This window comes from Psammomys obesus, unplaced genomic scaffold (assembly GCF_907164565.1).
Source record: "Psammomys obesus unplaced genomic scaffold, mPsaObe1.curated_primary_1811, whole genome shotgun sequence".
In the NCBI taxonomy this organism is placed as follows: Eukaryota; Metazoa; Chordata; class Mammalia; order Rodentia; family Muridae; genus Psammomys; species Psammomys obesus.
Genome location: NW_026594216.1, coordinates 2853236 through 2866371, shown reverse-complemented (window position 1 = coordinate 2866371; position 13136 = coordinate 2853236). Strand labels below are relative to the sequence as shown.

The 13136-nt window shown below is 41.9% G+C and overlaps 1 protein-coding gene across 1 annotated transcript in view; it reads right to left on the bottom strand.

Annotated features, from left to right (window-relative positions):
• Positions 1-13136, bottom strand: part of LOC129684915 (calcium-binding mitochondrial carrier protein SCaMC-1-like) — a 48224-nt gene that overhangs the window by 30380 nt on the left and 4708 nt on the right. Inside the window, exon 2 of the mRNA XM_055618175.1 lies at positions 11665-11791. Within this exon, the coding sequence (XP_055474150.1) occupies positions 11665-11791 (127 nt within the window). The remainder of the gene's footprint in view (positions 1-11664; positions 11792-13136) is intronic.

Genomic DNA, 13136 nt, shown 5'->3' with positions numbered 1-13136 from the left:
TCTCCATCTGCTGCAAAGAGAAATTTCCTTGATGAGGAGTGAAGACTACACTTATCTGCGGGTATAAGGACAATATTTAGAATGTACCTAGGTGTTACTCTGGTTAGCAAAGTTACAGTTGTAAGTTTTCCTCCAAAATCCATGACTTCAGTAGTCCTGAGTGGTTGGCTAGGTTTCCAGGACCAGCCGTGATTTCCTCCTGCTGAGCAGGCCTTAAGTCCAATAAGAGAGCTGTGGGTTACCCCTAAGGTATGTGAGTCACTACTGCTCCCTTAGGTTATGGTGCCAGGAGGGGCGTTGTTGCAGTTCACAGGCATGTCCAAGTGCCAGAGTGTGGATGTGGAAGTCAAAAGACAAGTTCAAGAATCAGTCTATTAGCAAAAAGACAGGCATGGTATATACTCACTCATATAAACATACAACATAGAATAAACCCACTAAAATCTGTACATCTAAACAAACTAAGCAAAAGAGAGGACCCTAACTAAAATGTTCACTCCCCATCCTGAAAGGCAAAGAGGATAGACATCAGAAGAAAAAGAAAATAGGAAACAACCTCGGAACCTGCTACAGAGGGCCTCTGAAAGCCAGAAGAAAACAGGAAACAACCTTGGAACCTGCCACAGAGGGCCTCTGAAAGCCTCTGCAGTATAGACTGTCAAAGCAGATGCTGAGCCTGATGGACAACTGTTGGGCAGAGTGAATAGAATTTTATGTAAGAAGTGGGAAATAGTAAGAGCTGGAGGGGACGGGAACTCCACAAGCAGAGCAACAGAACAAGATAATTTGAACACAGGGAACTTCCCAGAGACTCATACTCCAACCAAGGACTATTCATGGAGATAACCTAGAACCCCTGCACAGATGTAGCCCATGACAGCTCAGTGTCCAAGTGGGTTACCTAGTAATGGAAAGAGGGACTGCCTCTGACATAATCTGATTGGCCTGCTCGTTGATAACCTCCCCCTAAGGGGGGAGCAGCCTTACCAGGCCACGGTAGAGGACAATGCAGCCACTTTTGCTGAGAACTGATAGACTAAGATCAGAAAGGAGAGGAAAACCTCCCCTATCAGTGGACTTGGGGAGTGGCATGCATGCAGAAAGGGGAGGGAGGGTGGGATCGGGAGGGGAGGAGGGAGGGGCCTATGGGGGGATACAAAATAAATAAAGTGTAATTAATAAAAAATTTAAAAAAAAGAATCAGTCTATTCTTTCACTGTAGGATCAGGGAGCACACTCAGGTCGGCACGCTTGCAGAGCCAGCACCTTACCCACTGAGCCATCTCAGTGGCCCTGATAATTCCTGAATGTATATATCATCCTTTATATCAACTTTAGTTTCTCCTGATTCAAAATACATCAAAATGCTAACCATAAATTTAGTCATACTTTTCACTTATGTAAACCACTTCTAGAAATTATGTATGAGAAACTATATACATGTGAGGTTATTAACTAATCCATCAACCAAGACACTTTTTCATACAATGTCTCAAATTTTCTTTACAAGACTCAAGTGTTCCAAGTTCCAGACAATGGAGTTTACTGGCCTACAAACCAAAGTTTCTTCAGATGATACACTCTACTCCTTCCTTAACAAATACTCATCAGTTAAATTCAATATTTGTAAAATTGTCAATCTGCTATGTAAATCACTGTCTTCACTAGAGTTACTACTACTGTGATGAAACATCAAGATCAAAAGCAATGTGGGAAGGAAAGGGTTTATTTCACTCAGTTCTACTTTTCAGTTCCTCAATAAAAGCAGTGGGGTCAGAAACTCAAGTGGGGCAGAGCCTGGAGCCAGGAGCTGATGCAAGGCATGCTGCTTACTAGCTTGCTTCTCTTGTTCAACCTGCTTTTTTAATTAATTTAATTTTTTATTAATTACAATTTATTCCTTTTGTATCCCAGCTGCAGCCCCTCCCTCATCCCTTCCCAATCCTACCCTTCCTCCCTCTTCTCCCCCTATGCCCCTCCCCCAGTCCACTGATAGGGGAGGTCTCCCTCCCCTTCCACCTGACCCTAGCCTATCAGGTCTCATCAGGATTGGCTGCATTGTCTTCCACTGTGGCCTGGCAAGGCTCTCTCCCTCAGGGGGAGGTGATCATAGAGGCAGCCACTGAGTTCACATAAGAGACAGCCCCTGTTCTTCTCATTAGGGAATCCACTTGGACACTGAGCTGCCATGGGGTACATCCGAGCAAGGGTTCTAGGTTATCTCCCTGAATGGTCCTTGGTTGGAGTATCAGTCTCAGAAAAAAAAAGAAAGAAAGAAAGAAAACAAAAACTGGGCCCAGATTTTTTGGTTCTGTTGCACTTCTTGTGGCGCTCCTGACCCCTCCAGGTCTTTCTTTCTATCTCCCCCTTCTTTCATAGGATTCCCTGCACTCTGCTCAAAGTTTGGCTATGAGTCTCAGCATCTGCTTTAATACGATGCTGTGTAGTCTTTCAGAGGCCCTCTGTGGTAGGCTCCTTTCCTGTTCCCTGTTTTCTCCCTCCTTCTGATGATGTCCATCCTGTTTGCCTTTCCGAATGAGGATTGAGCATCTTACCCAGGGTCGTCCTTCGTGCTTAGCTTCTTTAGGTGTACAGATTTTAGTAAGATTATCCTATATTATATTTCCAATATCCACTTATAAGTGAGGCTATCCCATGTGTGTCTTTCTGCTTCTAGGATACCTCACTCAGGATGATCTTTTCTAGTTCCCACCATTTGCCTGCAAATTTCATGATTTCCTTGTTTTTAATTGCTGAGTAGTATTCCATTGTGTAAATGGATACAATTTCTGTATCCATTCTTCAGTTGAGGGGCATCTGGGTTGTTTCCAGATTGTGGCTATCACAAATAAAGCTGCCACAAACATGGTTGAGCAGATGTCCTTGTTGTATATTTGAGCTTCTTTTGGATATATGCCTAGGAGTGGTATAGCTGGATCTTGAGGTAGCACTATTCCTATATTTCTGAGAAAGCACCAGATTGATTTCCAAAGTGATTGTACAAGTTTACATTCCCACCAGCAATGGAGGAGGATTTCCCTTTCTACACATCCTCTCCAACATGTATTGTCACTTGACTTTTGCATATTAGCCGTTCTGATAGGTGAAAACAGTGAAATCTCAGGGTTGTTTTGATTTGCATATCCCTGATGACTAAGGACACCAAACTTTTCTTTAAGTGTTTCTCTGCCATTTGATATTCCTCTATAGAGAATTCTCTGTTTAGCTCTGTAACCCATTTTTTAATTGGATGACTTGATTTGTTGCTGTTTAACTTCTTGAGTTCTTTATATATTCTGGATATTAGCCCTCTGTAAGATATAGGGTTGGTGAAGGTCTTTTCACAGTGTAGGCTGTCGTTTTGTTCTGATAACACTGTCCTTTGCAGCAGCTTTTCAGTTTCATGAGGTCCCATTTATTGATTGTTGATCTTAGAGCCTGTGCTATTGGTGTTCTGCTCAGGAAGTTGTCTCCTGTGCCAATGAGTTCAAGGCTCTTCCCCACTTTTTCTTCTAACAGATTTAGTGTGTCTGGTTTTATGTTGAGGTCTTTGATCCACTTGGACTTTAGTTTTGTGCAGGGTGATATATAGGGATCTCTTTGCATTTTTCTACATGTAGACATCCAGTTAGACCAGCACCATTTTGAAGAAGTTGGGGCTTTTTTCCATTGTATTGTTTTGGCTTCTTTGTTAAAAATCAAGTATCCATAGATACGTGGGTTTATTTCTGGGTCTTCTATTCGATTCCACTGATCCACCATTCTGTTTCTATGCCAATACCATGCAATTTTTATTGCTATTGTTCTGTAGTACAGCTTGAGATCAAAGATGGCGATACCTCCAGATCTTTTATTGTAGAGGATTGTTTTAGCAATTCTGGGTTTCTTGTTATTCCATATGAAGCTGAGAATTTTTCTTTCCAGGTCTGTAAAGAATTGTGTTGGTAATTTGATGGGAATTGCATTGAATCTGTAGATTGCTTTTGGTAAGATGGCCATTTTTACTATGTTAATCCTGCCCAGCCATAAGCATGGGAGATCTTTTCATCTTCTGATATCTTCTTCAATTTCTTTCTTCAGAGACTTGAAGTTTTTTTTTTTTCCCCGAAGTTTTTTGTTTTTTGGTTTTTGTTGTTTTTTTTTTTTTTAAACAGGTCTTTCACTTGCTTGGTTAGAGTCACACCACAGTACTTTATGTTATTAGTGGCTACTGTGAATGGTGTAGATTCCCTAGTTTCTTTCTCAGTCCTTTTGTTTTTCATATACAGGAGGGCTACAGATTTTTTTTAGTTAATTTTTTATCCAGCTTCCTTCTTACATAACCCAGGACCAGCAGTCTATAGACATGGCACCACCCACAATGGACTGGGCCCTTGCTCTTCAAGCACTAATCAAGGAAATGCCATGGAGGCTTGCCTCTAGCCCAATCTTCTAGAGGCATTTTCTCAACTGAGATTCCCTCCTCTCAGATGACTTTAGCTTGTGTCAAGTTGCCATATTACCCAGCACAATCTCTATAATTAATGTAGTTCAAAGACTGATAAACTCCCCAAAAACCTGGCAAATTTATATGAACATAGTAACATTTTAAAATATTTTACATTAGGAACTCTGGTCGTATAAGCAGTTAGCATGTGCTTCTTCTATAAAGTATATTACATTGTGCTAAATGCATGTTAGCTGAAGGGTTACAAGCAAAATACAACAGAAGGATGAATGAGAGTCAAAAATGAAGCATTGTAAAGGACACAACTCAGCCCATAACAAGTGCAGTATTCTCTTTCTCACCTTCGACTACCCTGGCCAAACTCTACACAAAAGGGATTACCAGGATACATGTGGTAACAACGACTAAGATAGCAACACAGCTCGGAAAACTCAATCAAGGCAGCACCTCTAAGGGTTTGCTAGGACCTGAGCGCTGCACGCTGGGTGGTGGGCAGGATCCCTGAAGATAATTGTACCTACTGCTACAACTGGGGTACTCAAAGTGATGAAGCTAGTAGAAGGCAAATAGTGATGCTTCTAGAATGGTATCTCTGAAGGCCGAGACTGATCTATAATATTCCTGCTTGACCTGCCAAGGCCTATAGTATGATACTAATATGTCAACTTGAGAATTTCTTCTTGGTGTGAAACTTATTTGCCTCAGGAGCATTTTCTACTACCAAAGTTTTTTTTTTTTATTCTTTTAAAATATTTTATTTTTATTTTTTAATTACACTTTATTTACTTTGCATCCCCCCTCTAGTTCTCTCCCTCCTCTCCTCTCAAACCCTCCCTTCCTCCCCCTTCTCCATGCATGCCCTTCCCCAAGTCCACTGGTAAGGGGGGGTTTCTTTTTCTTCCTTCTGATCTTAGTCTGTTAGGTCTCATCAAGAGTGGTTACATTGTCTTCCTCTGTGGCCTGTTAATGCTGCTCCCCACTCAGGGAGAGGTGATCAAAGAGCAGACCAATCAGTTCATGTCAGAAGCAGTCCCTGTTCCCATTACTATGGAACCCACTTGGACAGTGAACTGCCATGGGCTACATCTATGCAGGGGTTCTAGGTTATCTCCATGCATGGTACTTGGTTGGACTATGAGTCTCAGGAAAGACTCCTGTGTTCAAATTTTTTGGTTCTGTTGCTCTCCTTGTGGACCTCCTGTCCTCTCCAGATCTTACTATTTCCCACTTCTTTCATAAGATTCCCTGCATTCTGCCCAAAGTTTGGCCATAAGTCTCAGCATCTGCTTTGATAGTCTGCAGGGCAGAGCCTTTCAGAGGCCCTCTGTGGGAGGCTCCTAACTTGTTTCCTGTTTTCTTCTTCTTCTAATGTCCATCCTCTTTGCCTTTCTGAATGGGGATTGAGCATTTTAGCCAGAGACCTCCCTCTAGACTAGTTTTTTCAGGTGTACATATTGTAGTAGGTTTATCCTATATTATATGTCTATATGAGTGAGTATATACCGTATGTGTCTTTCTGCTTCTGGGACAGCTCACTCAGGATGATCCTTTCCAGGTCCCACCATTTACCTGCAAATTTCATGATTTCCTTATTTTTCATTGCAGAGTAATACTCCATTGTGTTACCACAATTTCTGTATCCATTCTTCAGTTGAGGGGCATCTGGGTTGTTTCCAGCTTCTGGCTATTACAAATAAAGCTGCCACAAACATGGTTGAGCAAATGTCCTTATTGTGTACTTGAGCCTCTTTTGCATGTATGCCTAGGAGTGGTATAGCTGGATCTTGAGGAAGTGCTATTCCTAGTTGTCTGAGAAAGCGCCAGATTGATTTCCAGAGTGGTTGTCCAAGTTTACATTCCACTACCAAGGTTTATTAACAGATGTATTAGTCAAGGTTCTCTAAAGGAACAAAACTGATGGGATGAGCACGTATTACAAAGGGATTCATTACATTGGTTTACACAGTATGGGCTGGGGAGTCCAACAATGGCTGTATGCTGGAGAGGCTGAAACTTGACAGATGCTCAGCCTACATGGCTGGATAACTCATCAGCCCCATTTTAGAGCTAAAGGCCTAAGGGATTTCTGGAGCCACTGATCTTCAGTTCAGTTTCGTAGTATGTCTTTTCTGTTGCTGTGATCAAACACTTTGAGAATGGCAACTTACACAAGAAGGTCTTAATAAGGCTTATGACTTCAGAGGTTAGAGTCCATGATAGTGGAGCAAAGCATGGTGGCAAGAATAGCTGAGAGCTCACAACTGATCCACAAGTAAGCAGAGAGCTCACTAGGAATGAGGCAAGTCTTTTAAAATGTAAAGCCCATAACCAGTAACATACCTTCTCCAACCAGGCCACACCTCCTAATCCTTCCCAAATACTTAAACCAACTGGGCACCAAGAATTTACACATATAAACCTTGTAGGGGCCATTCTCATTCAAATCATTACAAAGTCCAAAGAAGTTGAGTTCCAACATCAGGAAAGGATGGTAGTAGCCGAAGCAATAACAAGATTAGATGAATTCACACGTAAGGAGCAAAAGTAGGCAGGCAAAAATAAAATTTCTTTTACCTCAGACCCCTTTATAGAGACATTGCTGAAAAGTCACTCCCACTCCAGAGGAGCATCCCCCCATCCCTCTACCCATACACCAACCCCCTCATGCACCACACACCCATATCCCACCCCACCCTCAGTTAATCCTTCCAAAAAGTACCTTCACAGACTCGCCCAGAGGTGTGTCTCTTAGTAGACTACAAATTGACTCAAGTTGGTAACCAAGATTAATCATCACAACAGGGGTAACAGAAACACTGTGTTTTCCTAAAGGCATTTTAACTTCATTAATTACATATGGATCTTCAGCTTCACACACAATCATGGTGGTGACAGTCAAGAATAGAGTAAAATTCCACAACAGCAATACAGTATGTCTAGCTTAGGCCAGCAAATGGCCAGATCTATAACCAGAATATAATCAGGTCTGCAAACCTGCATTGACAATGAATGCACTACTGTTTTCAAAAGATCAGAACTATCCTAAATGTCTAACAATACAAGAATGATTAGATGATTCACATACTGTTGCCAGAGCTATTAGGGTCACAGCCAGGCTAATAAGCCACACTGGGCTACCTGTTCTCAAAAAGCCAATTAAAAGCAAAATGAGGTTGGAGAGATGGCATAATACTTAAGAGTGTGTAAAGCTCTTGCAGAGGACCCAAATTTGGTCCCCAGGAGCTATGTCAGGCTATTCATAATGCCTAAAACTCTAGCCTCAGGCCATCTGAAGCATCTGGCCTTCATGGGCACATGCACTCACATGTACATGACCATGCATGCAAGCATGTGTGCACACACATACAAACATACACACACAATCACATGTGTATGTGTGTGCATGCACACATATGTACACAAATCAAAAAAGTAAAATAAATTAGAATTAAGAGAACAAAAACGATACAATGGTGAAAACCAGAAAAGGGCTGTCATGGCCATACTAGGAAAAACAAGGTCTAGTGACACACCACCACCAAGGCAACCTTTACACACGGTGCAGGTTTAAACAGACAGGCAGAGGTGTGCAGAATGGAGTAGTCCTGGTCAAGGGCACCCATCACCATTGTCCCAGCTCCAGCCTCTCCTTTACAGCAGTATGACAGATTGTTAGAACTGTGTGAGATCTCTTTCCAGAAAATCGCCCCTTCTGTCTGGAATCAACAAGCCAGTCTTCCCCCAGCCCCCAATGTAACACTCCTGAGGTTATTCCAATGTCCTGGGAGCCATTATTTCCACAGTCCAATAGCCAAAGGGAGTGGGGTCATAAGTGTCTCTTTAGAGTATCTTCATTCCCTCCAGGACAGTCATACAATTGGAATATTTCCCAACCACTAAAAATTATGTTTGCAAAAGAAATGAAAACACAACATAACATTAAGAAACCCAGGACACAAAACTATACATGTAACTGCAATTTCATCTAAAGAAAGAGAAACCAAGAAAAAAACAAAGTCTATACAGAATTATGAAATTGATCAAAATATAAAAATTGATCTCAAAAAAGCAGATGGGGTGGTTCTGGAATCACGTGGGAGATGCCCTTGAGGCACACTTGGGGGTAATCCCACCTGCATTAACTGAGAAGAGAAAGCTTGCCCAGTGGGCATGCCCTGGCTGGGGTTCTAAACAATGAAACTAGAGAAAGCACTAGAGCACTAGAACTCACTCCTCTCAGCCAGCCACTGCTCCAGCTCTTGCCGTGTGCCTTCCCCACCTGGATGGACGGCTCCCTTGAACCAGGAGCCACAATAAACCTTTTTCCCTTCAATCACTTTTGTTAGCTCTTTTTTTAACACTTTCATACGTACACATGATCAATTTTAATAATTTCAGCAACTCATTATGCCCTCTCTAATTCCCCATCTCCCAATGAAACCATTTTTCTTCCCAAAACTTCCTCCACTCTCTCCACGTCTTCTTTTCTGTGTGGCCTGCTGAGCTTAAATAGGGTTTTCTGTGAGTAGGTTATTTTCTGGAGCTTATCAGGAAGTACATCGATGAAAACAGTGGCACCTCTTCCTCCCCTTCCCCCATCACCATTAACTGCTCATAGTCTCTAAAGGAGAGGTGGCTCATGATGGAAGCTTGGCAGACCTAATCACATGCAGCTCTTGTGCAGATGAGCACAGTGATCACAGTGATCGTGAGTTCATGAGTATAACACCAATGTCATTCAGCACATCTCACCACCCTCCAGCCTATCTGTTCTTTCTGCTTATCTCTTCCACCATGTCCCCTTGAGTCTTGGAGCGGGTAATATAGAGGATCATTTACAGCTAAGCATTCCACCACCGCTTATTCTTGGCAATTCAGCCAGTTATGAGTCTCTATTCACTACGCCCACTGCAGTAAGCAGCTTCTCTGACACGGGCTGGGAGCGGTGTTAACATAAACGTGTATTTCAAAAGCAGGGTGACCACGCTTTGACTTAGGAAAGCATAGTGGGTTCCCTTGAGACCCTATGATCTCTTAGCCAGCAGCTCTTAAACAAGTTCACAGTACCAGACATGACTCTCTCCTTTGAAGCAGGACTAAAATCCAGTCAGAAGTAGTTAATCAGTCCCATAACATTCATGAAACTATTACGTCAATGGACGTATCTTGCAGGATTCTAAACAATTTTTATTTGCTTTTCAAAGTTTGTCTGAATTACCTAAATTTCCTGAAACAAATACATTTTTAATACCAAATATATATTTCAATAACAATATATATTTCAATATCATCAATATTGTCATTATGTGTGTGCACGCACACGCATTGGGGGACACGTGCCACAGCACACTTGTGAAGGTCAGAGAACAACTTTCACGAGTGGCTCTCTCCTTGTTCTTTATGTGAGTTCCACAGATCATCTCAGAGTGCTTGGCTTGCAGGGTAAGCAGTTTCTCCCACTAAGCCATTTGCCAGCCACAAATATCATTTCTTTAAACTTCCTTGCCAAATTATCCATTTATTTATTACAAAAAAAAAAAAACAAAAAAAAAAAACACAGAGGACTACCCAATACACAAAGCTTTAAGTTCGGAGAATATGACCCCCTGCAAAACTGATTTTATTAAAATATAAGATATCAAATTGGGTGACACAGACCTTTAATCCCAGCATTCAGGAGGCAGAGGCAGATGAATCTCTGTGAGCTTGAGCCAGCATGGACTACATAGTGAGTTCAAGGGCAGCTAGGGCTACACAGAGAGACTCTATCTCAAAATGTGAATAAATTACATTTTAAAAGAATAAATTACATTTAAATAAATAAATTACATTTTAGAACAGTGGTTCTCAACCTGGTGTCACAACCCCTTTGGGATAGGGTTAATGACCCTTTCACAGGGATCACCTAAGACCACTGAAAAACATGGACATTTACACTGGGATTCATAACAATAGCAAAATTACAGTTATAAAGTAGTAATGAAGACAATTTTATGGTTGGGGGTCACCACAACATGAGGAACTGTATTGAAGAGCTGCAGCAGGAAGGTTGAGAACCATTAGGCTAGAGAGATGACTCGGGGGTTAGGAGCTCTGGCTGCTCTTCCAAAGGACCCAGAATCCCTGCACCCTCACGGTGGCTCAGAACTGCATATAAATGCAGTCCTCGGGAATTCAGTGGCCTCTTCTGGCTTCTGTGTACTTGTCACACATGTGATGCACAGACAATGCAGGCAAAGCATTCATTTTATACATGTATATGAATGTTCCAGACATGATAGTGTACACCTTTTCCTCAGCACTCAGGAAGCAGAGCCAGTGAGCTTCCCAAGAGTTCGAGACCAGCCTGGTCTACATAGAAAGTTCCAGGACAGCGAGGACTACACGGTGAGATCTGCAACCTCAAGACTTTCCAATAAAAGAAAAGAAACTCATTGCAACAATCATACATAAAGCCACTATGCCATGTTAACACTGGCATATTTCATTAATAATTGTGGTTTCCGTTAGTGTTCATTACACAGCTTTTAGTCATTAGGGCAAACCTAAGTCTCAAAACAAACAAACCGTGTGTGTGTGTGTGTGTGTGTGTGTGTGTGTGTGTGTGTGTGTGTGCTTGCACGCTTGCACACATGCATGCACGTGTGTATGATTTGGGGTAATTGTAAGACCTATTGCTAGCTAGTTTACTGTCAATTTGACACAAGCTAGAGTCATCTAAGAGAAAACCTCAGTTGAGAAAATGCCCCCATCCAATGGGCCTATAGACAAGCCTACGGGACATTTTCTTGGTTAATTATTGATGTGGAAGGAAGCAGCATCCACGGGCAGGAAGTCCTTGGGTATATAAGAAAGCAAACTGAACAAGCCAGAAGAACAAGCCAGTAAGCAGTGCTCTTCCATGGCATCTGCCTCAGTTCCTGCCTCCAAGTTCCTTCCCTGCTTGAGTTCCTGCCCAGATTTCCTTAGTAATGGACTGTTACCTGGAAGTGTAATAAGAAATAAGCTCTTTGCTCCCAAGCCGATTTTCGTTAGGGTGTTTTATCACAGCAATAGAAACCCAAAGACATCTATTATAGAATTGTCAGTCATTTAAAAATTATTGCTAGATAATAACTGGGGTCTGAGAGTAGGAGTAAATTACAGGCTAGAAAAAGTACTCATTAGTGCCAGCACTTATTCAATTCAAGCTAACTGTGGATAAAACACGCACACACCGTCTTCATTCTTGTCCAGACTCTTGAACGCCAGTCTCATTTTCTTCTCGTGGTCTTGAAGGTACCGCACAAATTCTTCAAAATTCAGTCCTGAATCAGCATTGGAGTCTGCAGCCTGAATAATTTTCTACAAGAAGAAACTCATTGTAATAATCATATGTAAAGCCACAATGCCATGCTAACATTTGCAATTTCACTCATAATAACTATGGATTCCACAAGCGTTCATTACCTAGTTTTTAGTCATTAGTGCAAGCCTACACACATTAAGTGGTTCATATTTTTAATGCATGTAGTACTGAAGTCAACAGCCATTACATCATTTCAAATAAATATGAACCTTATCAGGAAATATTTACTTCACGTACCTACCTCAAGGACTTAAAGATACATAAAGACTTAAGATAGGTAACTTCTGCCATCAGGGACAAAAATCTGTCCACTAAATGTGATAAACATGAAATTCTAGTATATCCCCAGATTAATGGTTTGAGAGCTATCCTTTTGAAGTAAGGTGGATGTTCAAATATCACTCAGTAAGACTAAGGCTTTTTAACATGAAAAAATTAACATACGGCTGGAGAGAGAGCTCAGCAGTTAAGAACACTTGTTGCTCTTCCGGGGGACCTGGGCTCAATTTCCAGCACCCACACAGCAGCTTTCAACCACCTATAACTCTAGTTCCAAAGGACCTAGCACTCTCAGGACACCACAGGCACCAGACACAAGCATGGTTCACTTACATAAACATGGGCAAAAACACTTATACATGTTTCAAATAAATCTTTCAAAAACAATTATATGAGTATTTTGTATATTCCCAACAGGATCTACTGCACTGGCCAAATAGTATTCACATTTTTCGCCATCAATGTCTAGCATAAAGTATGAAATAAAGAGGCCTTTAATAGATTAGATAACTCATCTTAGTATTTACTGAGCCTGAAAATAAACGTTATAAGCTGAAAACTGGATCACACTGCACAGCATGAACTAACACTGCACACACCTTAGACTGCACAGCACACAATACACACGGCACACTGCACAGCACACACACAATATCCACCACCCACTGCACGCCGCACATGTCACAGCACACACTGCACAGCACACACTCAGCACGGCGTATGCCACGCTGCACACACGGCACACTGCACAGCACACACACTGCACATGGCACACACCATATGCCGCATACTGCACAATGCACACTGAACCACACAAACTACACACCGTCACCACTGGGGATGAAAAGACAGAAAAGTAGCCCGGCCTGGTGGTGCACGCCTGTAATCCCAGTGCTCAGGAAGGCAGAGGCAGGCAGATCACTGTGAGATCGAGGCCAGCCTGGTCTACCAAGTGAGTCCAGGAAAACTAAGGTTACACAGAGAAAAGAAAAGAAAAGAAAAGAAAGAAAGAAAGAAGAAAGAAAGAAAGAAAGAAAGAAAGAAAGAAAGAAAGAAAGAAAG